The sequence below is a fragment of the Lynx canadensis genome, chromosome A1, assembly GCF_007474595.2.
Source record: "Lynx canadensis isolate LIC74 chromosome A1, mLynCan4.pri.v2, whole genome shotgun sequence".
Classification (NCBI taxonomy): Eukaryota; Metazoa; Chordata; class Mammalia; order Carnivora; family Felidae; genus Lynx; species Lynx canadensis.
Genome location: NC_044303.2, coordinates 193121549 through 193140922, shown reverse-complemented (window position 1 = coordinate 193140922; position 19374 = coordinate 193121549). Strand labels below are relative to the sequence as shown.

The window sequence follows — 19374 nt, the reverse complement described above, 5'->3', positions numbered from 1 at the left end:
CTTATACACTCAAATGACTGTATTTTCAAGTTATTACTTGAAATAATCTGTGTGGTCATGTGTCTAACTTGATGTGTATTAGTTTTGTTAGTTTCATTTTGCTCTCGAGTTTTAGGGATTGCTTTTTTCCCCTCTAATTTCTAATTTGTTTTACATTTAGGTAAAACATTTACATGGTTCAAAGTCAACATGGTATATTCCGAGAAGTCTGATTTAAAATTCTCTCACTTCCACTTTTTTCCCTTTATTTTCCTGTAGGCAACTTGTTTTGAATCCTTCCATTAAAAAAAAAAAACCTAAGTAAAAGTCTCTCTGTGCATTTATATCCTACCCCTTTCTTAGTTAAATGACAGCATATAGTGCCTGTATTTCTTCACCTGTTTTTGTTTTCACTTACTAACTCTGGGAGCTGACCGCATAGTAGTACATAATAGGAAGATGCTCTTCATTCCTATTTACAGTTGCATATATATCTTTTCATATATTTGCCAGCATATCTTTGGTATAGATTTCTAGAAGTGAGAAGCCTGCACTAAAGGGCAAATGGCCGGATTCCTTTTCTCCAGAGGTTGGCCTTTGCATTCTCACCAGCAGAATAGGAGAGTGCCTCTTTCCCCAAACTGTCTGTGCCAGTATTTCTCTGGGGACAGATTCCTGGATGCAGAATGGCAAGGTCAAGGGACAGGTGGGTTTTTCATGTTGGTACCCTCCTACAAGTTTGCACAGCTCCTTTGCCCACCAGCTGTGGAAGATGGTGCCAGTTTTCTTATACCCCTGCCAGCACCAGACTCCTGCCTGAGCTCGTGGGGCCCAGTCCTTCGTCTGCCAGCTTCCAAAAATCTCATTCTGTCCAAGTCTTTCCTCTGCATTGTCTCCCTCCTTCTCTCCTGCAGGCCCTAAAGGACAGCAAGGTGGTGGAGATCGTTGATGAGAAAGTGCGCAGGAGGGAGGAGCCGGAGAAGTGGCCTCTTCCTGGTCCCCCAATAGTGGATTATTCCCAGACCGATTTCTCCCAGCTTCTCAACTGCCCCGAGTTTGTGCCCCGTCAGCACTACCAGAAGGAGACAGGTAGGTACTGCAGACCTGTAGGTGCCTTCCTGTTGTCCTTGTCACCCAGCCAACTGGCATCAGGAGGACTAGAAGGTTGAGGGTCTCACCTTTCCACCCTCCAGAGTCCGCACCTGGCTCTCCCCGCGCAGTCACCCCAGTGCCAACCAAAACAGAGGAGGTCAGCAACCTGAAGACACTGCCCAAGGGCCTGTCTGCCAGCCTGCCTGACCTGGATTCTGAGAACTGGATTGAAGTGAAGAAGAGGCCGCGGCCATCCCCAGCACGACCCAAGGTGTGTGGGACGTGGGCTGGAGCATGGAGAAGGGGATATCGCCTGGGTACAGGGCTCTGAGGGGCTAGCTGGCAGGCTGGGTGGCTCAAGGTGGCGATGTGATCTGAGGTCAGCAGTGACTGCAGGAAAGCTGGTAGGACTGTTTCCCTTTCCAGTGAGGACCACTGCTCAGGATAGCCCTAGCTGAGTGGGATTTTCCATGGGAAGAAATCATACAGCCCCGGGCAGCAGTGTCCCAGGTTTCTTGATGTTTGGCTCTTATTTTTGCCCCATCTAAATTGCTGGGGCTGCTTTAATGCCTAAGTGTGTCCTCATTGTCCCCTGTATAAGCCCCTCAGGCCCTCTGAAGAGGGGAGAGGAAACAGACACACGGCCTGGATGTAGCGTTAGTCTAGACTAGAGCACCAGTCTCCTGTCACCGATGGCTGTTGACCTTGGGCAGCTCGTTTAATATCTCAAGTTTTTAGTGTTCCCATCTTCACATGAAAGAAAGGAGGGCTTAGACTGCTCTAGAAATTATAAAGCAATATGCCAGTAGTGTGCATTGAGTCCACTGTTAGAGAATGGTTTCCATTTCCGACTAAAATGAGTGCCCCCTTTCCAGAAGCGGATGTGTGCTCTGTCCCATCCCCCACCTCCTCTTAAAGATCTCTTTGGTCTGAGGCTTGTAAGGCGGCTTCATAGATGACCTTGGACTTTGGGGCCTGAAATTCTATGCCCCCTTTTCCATTGTGCCACTGTGACTGTCTCCCTTGTCTCCCTCTTGTTCAAACCCCAACTTCCCTATCTCTTCTGGCTGTGATCCTTTGACCACAGAGTGTCAGGGATCAGGCCAGAGTCCTGAGGACCTTTAGGAGGTCCAGGCTTACAGACTGTGAAGGCTTTGGAAAGACAGGCAGGCTTAGCCCCCATTCCAGAAACAGAGCCCCGCTCGCACCTGGCCTATCTTGAACCTTAAAATCGAGTAGGTTTGGAGTTTACATGGGAAGCTTTTTGCAAAGCATGGAATTGACTTTTTGGATATAGATTATGAAGTAGACAAATGCTTCTGCGCCAAAGTCTCAGATAAATTCAGTCTAGCAACGGTCTGAAATATTTTCTTTTGCTGAAAGCACCTTGTTGTCTCTTGCATCTGGAACATGCTGTTCTTCCTGCCTAGCACACTCTTGGTCCCTGCCTTCACCTGGCTTACTTACACTCATCCTTCAGTAATTACAGCCCCCCGGAAGCGTTCCCTGACTGTCCCCACCTCTAGTTCGTTAATAAGTGCCTCTCCCTATGTACTCCACAAATTCTATTTATAGTTAGTCTTTACCAATACCACATTACACTTGGCTGGCTGGTTGTTTGACTTTTTCTCCCACTAAACTGTGAGCTCCTGAAGTTCAAGAATTGTGCCTTGTTCATTATTCTGCTTTTAGGTTCTTCATTCAGGGCCTGGTGCCAGTGGGTGCTTGCTCACTCATCAGATAGTTGAACATCTGCTGTTGCTAGGTCCCAGTCTAGGTACTGGGGATATGATGAAAAGCAAGGCAGCTGTGGCCCTTGCCTCATGAAGCTTCCGTTTTCTTAGATTTTGGATAGATGGAACAGATGGATCAACCTGTTGAACTTCTGCTGTGTGCTCACTCCCAGGCTAGGTGAATGAGAGCACAGGTGGCTGCAGGGAACTTGTCACCTCATTGTTTATGAGTGACTGTGTTGTGAGCCGGGAGAGAAGAAACCTGGAGTCCTAGGGGACTGGCTCCAAAGCTGACAGCTGCGGCTTGGTGGCATGGCCAGTGCCCCTCTCTCGGCGGACAGCTACAGAGGCCGGTCCGAGGGCACCCCGGTGATTCCCTCTCCCCTTGGTCTGTCCCCATTTTAGAAGTCCGAGGAGCCCAGGTTCCTCCACCCGACCTCTCTGCCTCCGCAGCTGCCCGCTCAGCAGCTGACGTCCAAGGAGCAGGATGAGCAAGAGGAACTGGATTTCCTGTTTGACGAGGAGATGGAGCAGATGGATGGGAGGAAGAACACCTTCACCGCCTGGTCTGATGAGGATTCTGACTATGAGATCGATGACCGGGATGTCAACAAGATCCTCATCGTCACCCAGACGCCACCTTACATGCGCCGGCACCCTGGGGGGGACCGCACTGGCAACCACACCTCTCGTGCCAAGATGAGCGCTGAGCTGGCCAAGGTCATTAACGACGGGCTCTTCTACTACGAGCAGGACCTGTGGACTGAGAAGTTCGAACCTGAGTATTCCCAGATCAAGGTGAGGCTCGGACACGGCACTGGGGGTGGAGCCTGGGGTACCTGTAGTGCGTGGGACAGGGGAAGGCTGATGAGCGGTGTGGCCTTGGGCACAGAGCCTCAGTTGTCCTCGTGTATGGAAAGGGGGTGGTGATGGACGCCCTGCTGGAGCATTCGGTGAGAAGAGACATGTAAACACTTTGTAAGCTGTGCCAGGGCAGGAGATGACTGTTGTGCCAGCTGAGCATTGCGTTTAAGGTCGTAACAGTCGGCCAGATGCCAGTGGGGAAGAGAATGAGGATTCGATTGGCACTTCTAGTCTCAAATATTTAGGCCCATATAAAAGTTGAAAGGCCTTTTAAGGCGCTTGTTTTGAGTAGAGAAGATAGAGAAAAGACAGGCTTTTTAAAAATCACTGTTGCCCGGAAACAGTCAAAACTTTCTGTAGGTTTTTACAGAGCGACTGTGTGTGGTGGTAGGTGGGCCTGAGGGGAGCCTGTGGAGCAGGTAGCGGTGTGTTTGGTGGAGGTGAGGAGACAGTGGTGGGAAGGAGGTCGGGGGTCTGCAGTGAGTTCCGGAGAGCTGAAGTCCTCGTCTCGGTCTCGCCGTAGAGAGGGCCGGGCGGGCCCTAACCCTTTCTGGGTGGGCACGCTCGTGCCCTGGTAACTGGGGGTGGGGAGTGAGGAGACTGCCGCTGAGAGCCTGGGGACCAGAATTCCACGTATGTGGACGTGGGAGCTGCCCTTTGCAACTTCCTGCAGATCCCGATTCCTAAACAGGCCGGGGCAGTCTTCTTACTAACCTCTTCTCCCCACCCATCTTATATCCTCTGCAGCAAGAAGTCGAGAACTTCAAGAAAGTCAACATGATCAGTCGGGAGCAGTTTGACACACTAACCCCAGAGCCCCCCGTGGATCCCAACCAGGAGGTCCCTCCTGGGCCACCCCGCTTCCAGCAAGGTGAGAGGTGACACCTGGAACCCTGGCCTGGGTGGGAGGGTCTGCAGCCCTTCAACGGGGAGCCTTCCAGGGACAGACGGTCACAGGCCTACCCCTGCTTACTGGCCTGCTCTGCCTCTGCAGTTCCCACTGATGCCCTGGCCAACAAATTGTTTGGTGCTCCTGAGCCCTCCACCATCGCCCGTTCTCTACCAACCACTGTCCCGGAGTCGCCAAACTACCGCAACGCCAGGACCCCCCCGCACTCCCCGGACACCACAGCTCAAAGACTCAAGTCAGACATCACGGTTTTACCCAGTAGTGAAAGAAGGACGGACACTAGACGCCAAGGTGAGGCTCTCCTGCCGGGCTGCTAAGAGTCTTGGGCTCACTTCACCTCTTTCCCCTGCTTTGCTTTTTACCCTTGCTTAAGCCAGGAGACTGCCAGATCCCAGACCTGCTCTATATTCTTAGGCAGCTGGGCCCCCCCCAGGATCGAGTGGCCACATCTGAAGAAGGGACCGGGTGTGGGAGTGGTGATTCCATGTAGCCAGGATAAGGCCTCAGGAGGATGGACCAGGAGTGGGTCCTTAGGGCTCCCAAGCCTCAGTTTCCTCACCTGTGAAATAGGCATACCATTTCCTGACTCATAACTGTGGACATCATGTGAGAGAATAGATATGAAAATGCTTTGTAAATTGTGAAATAACTCACACACATGAGAGGTCTTGGTCCTACAAGTGCTTGGTGCTCCTAGAGTTCTGTGAGTGCGATTAATAACAAAATCTGGACTGGCCTTTGCAGATGCCTCGGAAAAGGAAGACAAGACACAGCTCGAACCCGCCCCTGGAGAGTCATGTGGGCTGGGTGATGGATTCCCGTGAGCACAGGCCCCGGACTGCTTCCATCAGGTGCCAGGGCAGTGGGGAGGAGAGATGAGGCCGACTGCAGGATGGGTGGGAAAGCCAAGCAGCTGATGGGACCAGGAAGAACGAACCTCTTCGGTCTGTAAATTAAAGAAAGGGACCGTTAATCTAAATCCAAAAATCTGGAGGAGTCTAGAGAACTTAATCCAGAGCCTGGGAAGATTTTCCTAAAGAAGTGGTGTTGCATCTACATGGGACCAGAGTGTCTTCAGAGAGAGAATGTTTGTGAATGATTTCAAAAGTGTGTATCTGCTGCCTGCCCCAGGATGGGGCCGTCATTAAATAAAAATACAGATTCCTGGGCCCTGCTTTCGATCTACTGATTCAGCTTCTGGGGGTAGGGTTTAGGTGGCTTCCCCCATCCCCCAACCCCCAGCCCCAGGAAAATTGTCCCAGTGTTCTCTGTTCAAGAGCAAGGTTTGGAAGCCATTGACCTATATATGCACTCTACTCCCTGCAAAGATGGCACAGACTGAGAATGGTCATGGTTTTAAAGAAAACATATAGATGGATTAACCCATAATAGCTTATCAAAGAAAGTTGAACGTGAACTCTGGATAAATAAATGCTTAGAAGCTCAGGTTTGGGCATTGTGCCGATCTGGGATGTTAAACAGCCCCGTGACTCAGGACAAGTCTCCCAGTCTCTGTAAGCCTCACTGACTACTTTGTAAAACGCACCAAAGGTCTGTGTGTGCAAAGAGTGATTTGGGCCCGTGGATGTAAGTTAAGGACCTAGCACAGTACTTGGGTCTCTTTGCTGCCCTACGAGAAGCTAGATCTTGGCTGATGGAAGGACCAGAGGGGCCCCTCCTAAACTGATGGCTAGCTGTTCCAGGGAACCTGGTGACATTGTCTCTTTCCTGACTTCTAGTTCCAGCCCTTCAGAAGGGACACCTGCAGTTGGCAGCTATGGCTGTACCCCTCAGTCATTGCCCAAGTTCCAGCATCCTTCCCACGAGCTGCTCAAGGAAAATGGCTTCACACAACACGTCTACCACAAGTATCGTAGGCGCTGCCTTAACGGTAAGAAGCACAGGGGCAGAGGGGCTGAGCCTCTGGGACCACTACTTAGATCTGAGTGTAAGGGTGGTGGATCAGGTGATTGTTTTCTCTGACCTTAGATCAAGAAGTGACACGACATTGCAACAAGGAGGATTGGAGCTAAACTCAGGCCACGTAGTTGGGAATACAGAAAGCTAAAAGAATCTGCTACTCAGAATATTTTGTTCCTTGATCTTCCTCTACGGATAATAAAAAAAAATATCAAAAGTTTACCTTTTTTTACATTTTTTACATTTTTTACATTTTTTTACATTTTTAAGTGGTTGTGAAGAAGAAAGAGAAGAACTTTTGACGGAGACAATATCTGGCCTGTAAAGCCTAAAACATTTACTCTCTGGCCTTTTGTGGGAAAGAGTTTGCTGACCCCTGCTCTAGAAGATGGTATAGGGAAATAAGCTTTCTAGATACTCTCATGTGTTTCTTTTTATCACAGAATGAGATTTTTATTTTATTTAAAAAAATTTTTTTTTACATTGATTTATTTTTGATAGAGGTAGAGCACAAGTGGGGGAGGGGCAGAGAGAGAAGGAGACACAGAATCCAAAGCAGGCTTCAGGCTCCGAGCTGTCAGCACAGAGCCCAACGCGGGGCTCAAACTCCCAAACCGCGAGATCATGACCTGAGCCGAAGTCGGAGGCTTAACTGACTGAGCCACCCAGGTGCCATGAGATTTTTTTTTTTTTTTTTTTTTTTTTTTTTTTAGAGAGCGAGTGAGTGGGGGAGAGGAGCAGAGGAGGGAGAGAGAGAATTTTAAACAGACTCCGTGCTCAGAACAGAGCCCATTGCAGGGCTTGGTCTCACAAACCCCAGGGATCATGACCTGAGCTGAAATCTGGAGTTGAAGGCTCAACCGACTGAGCCACCTGGCTCCTGAAATGTCTTTTAACTATAGATTTCTGTCAGGTTGGCTGTAAAGATGCTCAAAAGCAATCTCCCCCCCCCCCCCCAATTTTTTTTTTAGAACAGTGGGAGGGGAAGAGAGAATCCCAAATAGTCTCTGTGCTATGAGCACAGAGCCCGACGCAGGGCTCGATCCCACGAACCATGAGATCATGACCTAAGTTGAAAGAAATCAAGAGTCAAGACGCTCAACCGACTGAGCCACCCAGGGGCTCCACAGAAGCAATCTTTAAAAATTTTCTTTTTAATGTTTATTTTTTGAGAGAGGCAGAGTGTGAGTGGGGAGGGGCAGAGAGAGAGGAGACACAGAATCTGAAGCAGGCTCCAGGCTCTGAGCTGTCAGCACAGAGCCCGACATGGGGCTGGAACCCACAAGCTGTGAGATCACGAACTGAGCCGAAGTCAGACACTCAACTGACTGAGCCCTAGGCAACCCCCCACAGAAGCAGTCTTAATGCTCCCTTGTATTAATTTGCCTCACCTCTTTTCATTTAGCAAAACATGGCTGCTAAGTGCTGCTTTCGTCTGCCTTACTTCCCTCTGCGTTTGTGTATGACAGTTTTATTGAGATAGGATTCACATACTATACAGTTTACCCATTTAAAGTGAAAGGTGCTGTGACTTTTAGTATATTCAGGAGTTGCACGTCCATCAGCAGAATCGATTTTAGAACATTTTCATTACCACAGAAAGAAACCCTGTGCCCCTGACCAGTCATTTCCCATCCCCGCCCCCACAGCTCCTTCCGGGCCTGCACAACCACCAGTCTGAATGGTTTGCCTTTTGTGGGCTTTTCATATAGATAGAATCCTGTATCACACCATTCTTTGTGACTGGTTTCTTCCCTTAGCATACTGTTGTCACATTTCATTTATATTGTAGCATGGTGTCAGTACTTTATTCCTTTTCCTTGCCAGATAATATTCCATTATTATGGGTATGGCCTGTTCTGTTTATTTGTTTGTCAGATGATGGACATTTGGATTGCCACTTTTTGTCTATCATGAATAGTGCTGCTGTGAATATTCGTGTACAAGTTTTTGTGTGGACATAGGTTTTCATTTAGCTTGGATAGAAGAGCGGAATTGCAGGGTCATATGATAGCTGTGTTTAAACCTTTGGAGGAATCGTGAGACTGTTTGCCAAAGTGGGGGCACCATGTTTTCGTTCCTGACAGCGGTGTATAGGGCTTCTGGTTGCTCCAGTCCTCCCAGCACTTGGTATTGTCTGTCTTTTTTATTACAGCCGTCTTCATAGGCTTGAAGTGATAAGTGATACCTCCTTACGGTTTTGATTTGCATTTTCCTGGAAGCCATAACGTTGAAAATTTTTTTCATGTGTTTATCGGCCATTTGTATACCTTTGGAGAAATGTCTGTTCAGATCCTTTGCCTATTTTTTGACTATTATTTGCCTTTATTAACAAGTTATAAGAGTTTTTTATAGATTCTAGGTACAAGTCCCTTACCAGATTCATGAGTTGTAAATACTTTTTCCCCACCCTGTGGGTTGATTTTTCATGTTGTTGATAGTGTTCTTTGAAGCACAGAGGTTTTTAGTCTCTCTCTGTCTCTTTTTTTAATTTATTGAGAGAGTGTGCATGCACACGAATGGGGGAGGAGGAGAGGGAGAGGGAGACAGATTCTTAAGCAGTCTCCGTGATCAGTGCAGAGCCAGAAACGAGGCTCGATTTCATCATGACCGTGAAATCATGACCTGAGACAAAGTCAAGAGTCAGACGCTTAACCAACTGAGCCATCCAGGCACCCCAGGTTTTTCGTTTTTCGTTTTTAATTTTTTTTAATGTTTTATTTATTTTTGAGAGACAGAGAAAGAGCCAGAGTGTGAGTCGGGGAGGGGCAGAGAGGAAGACACAAAATCTGTAGCAGGCCCCAGGCTCTAAGCTGTCAGCACAGAACCTGACACAGGGCTCGAACCCAGAAACCATGAGAGCATAAACTAGTTGAAGTCGGATGGATGCTTAACTGAGCCACCCAGGTGCCCTTTTAGTTTTTTTAATGATACTAAATTTATCTATTCTTACGTTGCTTGTGCTTTGGTATTGTGTATTTTTAATGGCACCATTTTGTAATTGTTAGATTCCTAAAATAATTGTTGGTAGTGACTAATCAGTGTAATTTGTTGGGTTGTCGGATTATTTGTTCATGCTTTTCCTTATTCTGACTACACTTGAGAGCAGTAGCATTTGAGATGAAGAGCTAGACCAGGCTGGCCTGATTTAGAAGCTGATGCCACCTGCTTGTGGCGAGGCTCAGGCCCACTGCCTGGCAGCAGGGCCTGACACAGAATAGCGCTTAATGACCATCTCCTGAAAGACTGAAAGGACAGGGGATGAGCAAGGGAATTGGGGGGGACAGGAGAAAGGACCAAAGTCTGACCCTAGGAGCATTTGTCCCCTCAACACGGGCAGCCTGGCCCTGAAAGGTCTTTCCTCCTCTGTCCCCAATCAGAGCGGAAACGCTTGGGCATTGGCCAGTCTCAGGAGATGAACACTCTCTTCCGCTTCTGGTCCTTCTTCCTCCGAGATCACTTCAACAAAAAGATGTATGAGGAGTTTAAGCAGCTTGCTCTGGAGGATGCCAAAGAAGGCTACAGGTGAGCAGGATGTGAGGAGTGTGGCCGGGGGCGGGGGGGCTGCTGGTGGGTCCTGTGGGAGGTGAAGCATTCCTGGTGGGTCTGCCTCCAGAGCTATAACCAGAAATCTGTTTTGCATACACATTTGCTTTATAAAAACATGATTATTTTTGAATGAGTAATATGTTTACATGGTTCAAAATTCAAAGAGGACAGAGGTTATATAGTGAGAAATCTCCTCATCCCTGTCCCCATGCCATCTAGTTGCTTTCTCCACAGATAGCCAGCATGGTCAGAATCCCGAGGGGCTTTCCTAAAAATATTTGCTTGTGTGAGCAAGGACATACCTATAGTCTCCCACCACCCTACTGTTGTTTACCCAAAGTATAGCCTCTATTAGATAATAATTTGTACCGTACTTTTTAATGTATTTAGATCATCACATGAATGCCTTTTTGTATCTTATCATTTATAAGCATGAGCGTGTTTCCACGTTCTTAAAGTATTTAACTTTTAAAACTTTCTTACAGAAATTCTTACATACCTTTTGCTGAAAGTTTAGAAAATATAGATAAGATCATTTGAAAATTCCAACTCCCAGAGATAACCATTGTTAATAATATTTAAGTGTGTGGCCTTCTAGACTTTGTATGCATGGGTAGATGTAAAATTTACATATTTGTTTATAAAATGGGCTCATTCTGATGTAACACTTTGAAACCTGTCTTTTCCACTTGGTGATATATCATAAGCATCTCAGTATGCATCAGTGTGTATTTACATTATAATTTTTTTTAATGTTTTATTTTTGAGAGAGAGAGAGACAGAATGTGAGCAGGGGAGGGGCAGAGAGAGGGGGAAACACAAAATCTGAAACAGGCTCCAGCTGCTCTGAGCTGTCAGCACAGAGCCCAAAGCGGGGCTCGAACCCACGAACCATAAGATCATGACTGACCGAGCCACTCAGGGGCCCCATACGTTATAATTTTTAATAGCTTATATTCTGTTGTACAGATTTATATTATTAACTGTCTCTTTAAGACATTTAAGTTTTGTTGAATAATGTTAATGAACAGTTTTGTACACCTGTAAAATAGAAACAATGTATTTTTGGTCACCTCCTTGACATGTTCCTAAAAGTAAAATTTCTGAAGTCAGATAAACAAACCTGCTAATTGACATGGTCACGTGACTTTGCAGAGCGCTCATCTCAGGGTATTGGCAAACTTGTTCTGTGATGGGACGGATAAGAAATATGTAAGGCTTTGCAGACGTAGGGTCTCTGTCGCAACTACTCAGCTCTGCTCTTACAGCAATTGAATGTGGGCAGAGGGCTGTTGTTTGGCTGAAGTTTGCTGACCTCTGGCAAACAAACCATAAACTGCTAGACCCACTTAGACTAACGTTAAATGTTAGCCTTTTTAAGGATTTTTTTTACCATTTTCTCAATAATCCACGTGCTTAAACCATTTCCTCATTCATTTATTATGCAGGTGCAATCCCGTTTTACAAATAAACTGTGTCCTGATTTCACTGACTTGTGCTCTCCTACAGATATGGTTTGGAGTGCCTTTTTCGATACTACAGTTATGGCCTGGAAAAGAAGTTCCGGCTAGACATCTTCAAGGATTTTCAGGAAGAGACGGTGAAGGACTATGAAGCTGGTGAGAGCCAGAGTTGGACTCTGCAAGCCCCAGTCATCTAGGCCTTTTCTCCCTCCTCCCTCCCCGGGGCCACCTGGGTCTGGCTGTGTGTCAGTCACCTCACACCTCCCGCTCCCCTGAACCTCTTAATTCTCAACTCCTCACCAGCCCCGCTTCTCTCTACCTCTCTCCACCTCTGCCTCCTCTTTCCTGCAGGCCAGCTCTATGGGCTGGAGAAGTTCTGGGCCTTCTTGAAATATTCCAAAGCCAAAAATTTGGACATTGACCCCAAACTTCAAGAATACCTCGGCAAATTCCGACGTCTCGAAGACTTCCGAGTGGATGTGAGTGAAAGTCTCTTGTCTTTCTTACCCTTGTCCTGGAAAGAAAACTGGACCAGAGGTCAGGATACCTGGGTTCTGGTCCCAGCTATGCCACTAGCCCAGAGACCCTTTTCCCCCATTTTGGCCTTAGTTTCTTTGCCTGTAAAATAAAGAGTGAGAAGTGGACACTGACAGCCAATTGAAGGGGATTATGCAAGTTGCTCCTCCCTCCTTCCCATGGTCCTATAGCTAAACCATCATAATGCTCTCTCTCTTTTATCTTAGTATGCCCTGGTTAGCCTGGGATGAGTGCCCTAGTAAATGTACTTGCTTTTTCTGGAAGAGGCCAGTTCCAACCCCGCACCAACACAACCCCTGTCTTCTTGGAGTGGGTGACTCAATGGTGACATCCAGTGGTGGGTCAGGGTTATTGCTACTGGGTATAATCAGGGAAGCCGTAGCTTTGAGTCATGGATGTCAGTCAGAGACTCCAGAAATGAGTGAGACTCGTTCTTTCAAAGACTTTATAATATAGTAGAGATGTGCCAGTCATCTTATTCCCTTCAAACCTTTTAGCCAAAAGACAAATAGCAATAATAGTCCTCTCATCTATTAAAAAATTGCCATTAATTGAGTGATTACTGTGTCCCAGGGGCTGTGTTAGACACTTGATATTGACCTGATTTTAATCTTTATAATGTGGTGAAGGAGGCAGAGTTCATTGTTACAGTTGCTGTACCAGTGGATAAATGGAAACCCATAGCCACCCAATTAGATAGTGGCAGTGCCCTTCAGGCCTCCCAGTATAAAGATGAATCTGTTGTTTTCTGTCCTTAAGCATTTCCTCCTCTGGGGGTTGGAGGGGCATGTGTGCAGAGAAGCCTTGCAGTGGGAAGACCTGTGGAAGTGGGACTAGAAGGGCTCAGCTTTGACCCTCAGAAAGGGAAGGAAATGTCCTTGAGGTCACCAGACCTTTGGCAGAGGTAAGGCCAGACTGGATCATGATCTCTTAGATCAGTGTCCTCTTTCTGGCCTGGAAGGGCCACAGGAGCATGTGGGCCTTCTGAGCTGAGACGTCTTAGCATATTGCATATTGCCACATTCCATGCATCATTGCCTGAGAAGCAATCCCTTCTCAGAGGGGAGCAGAAACTTGTGTGGGTGAAGGCCTGGGCTTCAGAGTTAGATAGATGGGCCTAGTCCCGCCTTGTCTCCACCAGTTATGTAATTTATGCAGCCCTGGGCAAATTATTTTTCTGTGCTTCACTTTCCTCATCTGTAAAATGGGATGATTGTGTCTCCATCAAAGGGTGGTATAGACTCCCTGAGTAGGTTCTGGTGCATAAAGTAGCATGGGGCTTTGGCATCTTGGCATGGAGATGTGCCTCATAAACTGGTAATTAGTTTTTAAGGTTATAACTGTTATCTGCATTTGGAGGTAAGAAGTCTCTAGAGAGCCAGCCATGGCAAGGAAAGGGGTATGGGTAGTGGCCCCTGGTCACCTGTGACTTCCTCTTCTGTTACAGCCCCCCATGGGTGAGGAGGGCAACCACAAACGACACCCAGTGGCGGCAGGAGGTGGCGGCGGTGAGGGCAGGAAGCGGTGCCCTTCCCAGTCTTCCAGCAGGCCCTCCACCATGATCAGCCAACCCCCCACACCACCCACTGGCCAGCCCGTCCGGGAAGATGCCAAATGGACAAGCCAGCACTCGGACACACAGACTTTGGGAAAGTGAAAAAGCCCCTTAGCCCTGGGGTTTTGGAGGGGGGGATGGGGGGTTGGGTAAGAGTCCATGGGGGTGCCCAGTCCCAGGAGAGGGGACAGAGAAGGGACAGGCCTAGAGTCATTAGCATGGGCCTTTGTGCTGAGTAGCAACATGTACACCATTTGGGCTATCAGAGGTACCCCTGGGCAGGAGCCTCCACACACCCCCTTCCCCCTCCTCTCTCCATGACTCTTCACATCCTAGCTTCTTCTAAGGGGGGAGGGAAAGGGGGGAGATTTTTTTTATATATATATATATATATATATATCAAGTTTTAAATTATTGATAGTTCGTCTGGATTACCAAAATTACTCTGCAGCCCTGCCCACGGCTGGTAAGCCGTAACCCTGGTTCCCACCCACAGCCTCCTCCTGCTCCCCCTCAACCAACTATGCAGCCCACAAGAAGGCCCTGTGGGCCCCATTGCCCAGCACTGTCCCATGGAAGGCTCTGGCAGCGTCCCTGGGCCCCAAGAGCACCAGCCCCCTCATCATCTGGGGCTTACCATCACCATGTTCTCCCCCTGCTGTCCCCACCATGCCCTTCTGCCATGTTCTGGGAGAAGGAAACCAAAGGATCTAGAAGTGGGAGTGGGGGAAGGTTTCAGCCTTTCTCCACTCCCCTCTCCCCATGCCCCTTACTCCCCAGCCCAGAGAGACGCTGCTCATACCAGAAAAGACTATTGAAAGATGATTTATTTTATTTTTCTCTGACCTTTCCATCCTTGGAAAAATGGAAAAACAAAAACAAAAAAAAACAAAAAAACAAAAAAAAACAAAAAAAAAGACAAAATCGACCATAAAAGACCAAAAAAATAAATCAGAAAACCCCCACCTAATCCACAGAAAGTGATGTCTTTCCCCTGCCCTTGGATTTTGTTTTGTTTTGTTCTTGGAAATAATATTTTTTTAAAAGTTGCCTTATTGTGGAGCGGGAATCTGAAATACCCAAATGCCTGTTTTCCTCGGTGGAGTCAACTCGAAGAGCTCACACCTTCTCTGGATGTGCCTGGGCTGGATTGGCTAGAATCTTTCTCTGGACTGAGTTGCATGTACAGTGCCTCCTGCCTGTAGGCAAGAGGGTTGGGGGCGGCTCAGATCAGAGCCTTGCCTGAAATACCCCTGCTGTTGCATCGTTTGAAGCTGACGTCCTGTGTCTATACGCTGCTGCCACTGTCGTGTCCTCGCTCTGCTTGCTGTTGCTTCACGACAGGCCCCGTCCTGCCGTGACACCCTTCATCTGCCCTCGGATCCCCAAGGCCAAGCGTGCTTCAAACTGTTGAAGAAGAGCATTGGCCTGGATCTGGGACACACTTGGCCTCAGCTTGACCGTCTCCCCAACCTCAAAGGGGAAAGGTGAACACCTGGCAGCTGAGGCTTGGAAATACGTTGCCCTGAAAGATCTGAGGCCTCGAGGAGGCTCTGTCTCATCAAAGGTGGAGAAGGATGCCATTCTCCCTGGGGTCTGGTGGGGTCTCCCCATCTTGCATCCCCCTTCTGCAAGCCATCTCTGCCCATCCTCCAACTGACCCTGCCTGGGAACGAGGGACAAGGAGGATTTGGGGGCTGGGGGGAATCCTGCCAGTTGGAGAAGCCCCGCGGCAGGAAGGTATATGTGGACATAGAGTATACCTGACTTCTCTTCTCCAGCCACTGACTGCTTGGGTTGGGCTGTGAGTGATAACGGACTGGCTGGAGTCTACTGGCATCCGAAGCTAGGGAGGGTGACCGAAGGACTGACCCACACAGACTGGGCTGTGTGTTGGGTGCGGGCGTGATGACATAGTCACCCCCAGTGTGGACCGGGCAGCACAGAGAAGTTGATGGTAGGGTTGCTCAGTTGCTGACACTTCATTGGCCCTCTTTTTAACTGTTTGCTCTGCTGGGCCTGAAGATTGGGAGTCGGAGACAGTATCCCAGGCTGGCAAGGGCTTGCCCTCTGTCACGGGCACCTCATTGCTTTCAGCCTGTGCCCTCTCCCACCTCTGCCCTCCCAGTGGTTATTGTGTGGGGAGCCCACCTCAGTTCCTGTTACCCGGTTGTCTTGAAAGCCAAGGATGAGTGTGTCTGGTCACTGCTCTAAAAGTGGGATCTGAGGCCTTTCCCTGCCCAGTCTGGTGCCTGCCCCCCGTTGTACCAGACACTGGACTCCTGCACCCCCTCCTCCTTCCCTTTATCCCCCTTCATTCCTTCGGGTCGCTCAGCCCAGTACTGTATCCAGCACCATAGAACCTCAGTGTTTGTCCTCTGCTGGGTTTGGGGGCACAAGGAAGCCTTGGGGGTGTGGGGAAAGGCTGTTCTTATCTTGAGTTTACTCCCAGGCCAGGGGGCTGCCATCCCCTCCCTGATCCTCCCACAGACACCCCAGAGGGAGGAAGCCCCTTTGGGGTGGGGAGGTGAGGACTTCATCTCAACGTAGGCTGAAGATGGGGGGGGGGGGAGGAGGGCTTTTTTTTTTTTTTTTCTTTCTTTCTTTCTTTTTTTGTAACATGTTAGGAGTTAATGTTGCAAAGAGTAGTTTACATCTTCACTTTCTGAAGACACTTGAATTTAGGACCGACGTATCTGTGACAGGCATGCCGGGAGTGGCCAGAGCCATCAGGGTTGGCCGCTCCACACCCACCACCCTCCTGTGGGGGTCCAAGACCTGAGACACAAAGCAGCAGCCTGCCCAAACCCTTCTGCTCATCCTGTACCCTTCCACGATCGGTCCATACCAGGACGACCTTTGGGCATCAAACATCACAAGGTCTGTGTGCCTCAGCCCTGCTAAGGGGCCGGTTTCTTTCGCCCTCTCCTGAATCTGGGAGCAGATGCACTACCAGAAGAGAGGGGCTGCCTGGGCCTGCCCCAGCCTGGACCCCCGGGGCTCGGGTCCAGGTGCCGAGCCCCCATGTCAAAGTTGTTAACGTTTTTGTTTTGTTCCATTGTAGCTCTTTTTTTTTTTTCCCCTTTCCTGATGATTGATTTTACAAAAGAAAGTAAGCTGCTCAGAAGGCCCTAGAAGTGGGGAGGAGGGGCAAGGAAGATGAACTAGGGCGGGTGAGGGTGGTTTTTTGCCAAAAAGCCTGGGTACAACGGTCTGGGTCATCTGGTGCCCTCCTGAGTGGGACCCCAAAGTGTATCCTGTCTGGAAGGGTCCCTGGATTTATTTGCCCCAGCCCCCACCCTCTCCTTCAGCCATGTTGATGGCAGAGGCAGAGAAGATCAGAACTTATAGCCCATTTCTCACTGGAGAGGAAAACTTGTCATCTGGCTTTGCGGAGAAGGTTCCACCTTATGCTCATAGTACATTATCTTTACCATGTGCTAGGATATCACATTTAAAAGGACAAAAAAAAATGTAAAATACTTGAATGAGCTTGTATTATAACATTAATATTATTGAGAATATCTGCTTTCCAGGCTGAAGTGATTCATTCATTATTCTAGTCCTGCTTTAGTCCTTTGTAATTTGTGGTAATTATGCTTTTCTTTTTAATACAAAAAAATGTATAAAAATAAAAACTTGAAAAGGCAAAGTACTGGCTGGTCTCCCATCTGGGGTACAGCTGTTGAGGGATGGAGCCTGGTTAGGGCCCCCTCAGATCCAGGGGAACCCTGCACTCAGGATGTGTACATGAAAGCTTTGCAGGGCTCTGCCATTGCGCTTTTGGGGAATCTGCCCGGGGAATGGGCTCCAGAGGCTGCTAGTGAATACATCCAGGAATGTATTCATCCAGGAATTCCTCCGTGGTTTTGAGAGCGTCTGCCAGCCTGGAATTCACGTCCACCATGTGTCTTAAAACATGGCAGCTATAGCCAGTGCTAGAGAACAGAGAGATGCCAGTCCAACAGAATCCCAGGGTTTCTGCCCACTTGTCCCACTCTCAGGATTTCCATCCTCTGGCTGTGGCCTGGCATCTTGTAAGGAGATCACTAGGAAGGTTGCCGTGATTCCCTGTGGAGGGTCAACACAGCCCCTCTCTGAACGGACATCCCTGCCAGAGTAGAGGAGAAACAGGTCAACACTCTGGCCTTACAGGAATCCAGGTCAACCACTGAGCCTGGAGGATTGAAGCTGGGAAAGGATGGAATGATGAACACACCCTGGCCTACTGAGGACGGGCCCCTGGGTTGTTGGTGGCTTTTCCCTGACTCTTGAGGCCAGGTGCTGGCAGCGGTAACATTCTCAGTGCCAGTCTGGCCTACGTGTATATAAAACTAGAAGTGAGGCGTGTCCTTCCTTAACCATTAGTCTGACAGCTGTCTCCCATGCCTGGTGCTTGAGCATCCCATCAGAAATGTTCTTCCAGAGAATTCCGCCATTCTTGAGGCGGGCAGTTACTTTAGAACCTCCAGTGGCCTTTGTAGAGTTTAGGAGTTGGGAACCAGGGCTTCTGTAGACTGACTTGGGGACAGGAAGACAGACCCACTTCACAGCCTGGTAGGGATGCTCATGAGGTTGGCCACCACCAGTTGTTTAATTGCACTGCAGTAGCTCCCAGATGCATGTGATCAGGAGTGCTGACACTAGGCATGTAATGGAGAGGAAGAAATGGAAGCATCTACTGGGATTAAAAGGAGCCTAGTTTTTTTTCCATTCCTTTCACTTTCACATGATCTGCTGGGAATTTTGAGACCTCAGCCCTTTATTTTTTTTTTTAATTTTTTCAATTTATTTTTTAAGTCTGTTTATTTTAAGGGAGAAAGCAAGCAGGGCAGGGGCGGGGGGGGGGGGGGGGGGGGGGGGGGAGGGGAGAGAATCCAAGCAGAGTCCACACTGTCAGGCGCAGAGCCCACTGCAGGGCTCCAACTCCCAAACCATGAGATCATGGTCTGAGCCAAAATCAAGAGTCAGATGCTTAATCGGCTGAGCTACCAGGCACCTCAAGACCCCAGCCTTTTCTTAAGCCTCACTTGTTTACCAACCTCAGGGCCATTCTGTTTGATGAAGAAGAGGATAGGGCTGGGACCCTCTGCCAGAGCCCAACCACCTGGCTGCCAAAAGGGATGAGACACCGACAGCCTCTTGCCCCTTGAAATCCAGAGACCTCAAAGGGGAAAAGAAATGCATCCGTTCTTCCTCTTTCTCCACGCTCCTCATTCCCTACCCTTCTTAAGTGTACAGAAGATGGACTATTTTCCGTATGTTTACTTGTGTAGGAGCAGGCTGCAGGAGCAGGCGAGCAGCCGTGAAAACGGACCATTGGTGCCGCAGAAGCTGTGCTGCAAGCTCAGGGCATGAAGTGTCCTGAAGAGCTGTCCTGGGGACAGAGCCAAGCCCACCAAGGCCTGAGGAGGGTGGGTGGGGTTTGGAAGGCCAAGGAGGAAGCTGTAAGTGCCCAGTTGGTCCACTAGGCAGATTTCGAGTGGCAGGGCCAATAGGAAGGGATCTTAGTTCTACTTCAAGAGTTGGCCTTATCCAATGCTAACGTATTCTAAAACAATGGATGGTTTTCTTGATGGAAGAGAACTGAGAGTTCAGGAACAGACCCAAATATATGTAAGAACTGAGTAACAATATGGTGGCCTTGCAAGCCAAAGATTGGTCTTCAAATTGTTCTTGGGAGCCACAGGGCTCCTGGCAATGTCTGCTAAGGGAAGGCCAGGCTGGGGACTGCGGCAACCCAGGCAGCTCTCTGGTTTTGTTTCAGGTAAG

The 19374-nt window shown here is 48.7% G+C and overlaps 1 protein-coding gene across 1 annotated transcript in view; it reads left to right on the top strand.

The window, feature by feature from the left end:
• LARP1 (La ribonucleoprotein 1, translational regulator) overlaps positions 1-17254 on the top strand; it is a 56208-nt gene extending 38954 nt beyond the window's left edge. The window contains 12 exon segments of the mRNA XM_030328665.1: positions 894-1068; positions 1173-1342; positions 3210-3602; positions 4416-4539; positions 4663-4775; positions 4777-4869; positions 5323-5429; positions 6318-6469; positions 9879-10023; positions 11557-11666; positions 11862-11989; positions 13495-17254. Coding sequence (XP_030184525.1) covers positions 894-1068; positions 1173-1342; positions 3210-3602; positions 4416-4539; positions 4663-4775; positions 4777-4869; positions 5323-5429; positions 6318-6469; positions 9879-10023; positions 11557-11666; positions 11862-11989; positions 13495-13704 — 1920 coding nt within the window. The 3' untranslated portion in view covers positions 13705-17254.
• The last annotated feature ends 2120 nt before the right edge of the window (positions 17255-19374 follow it).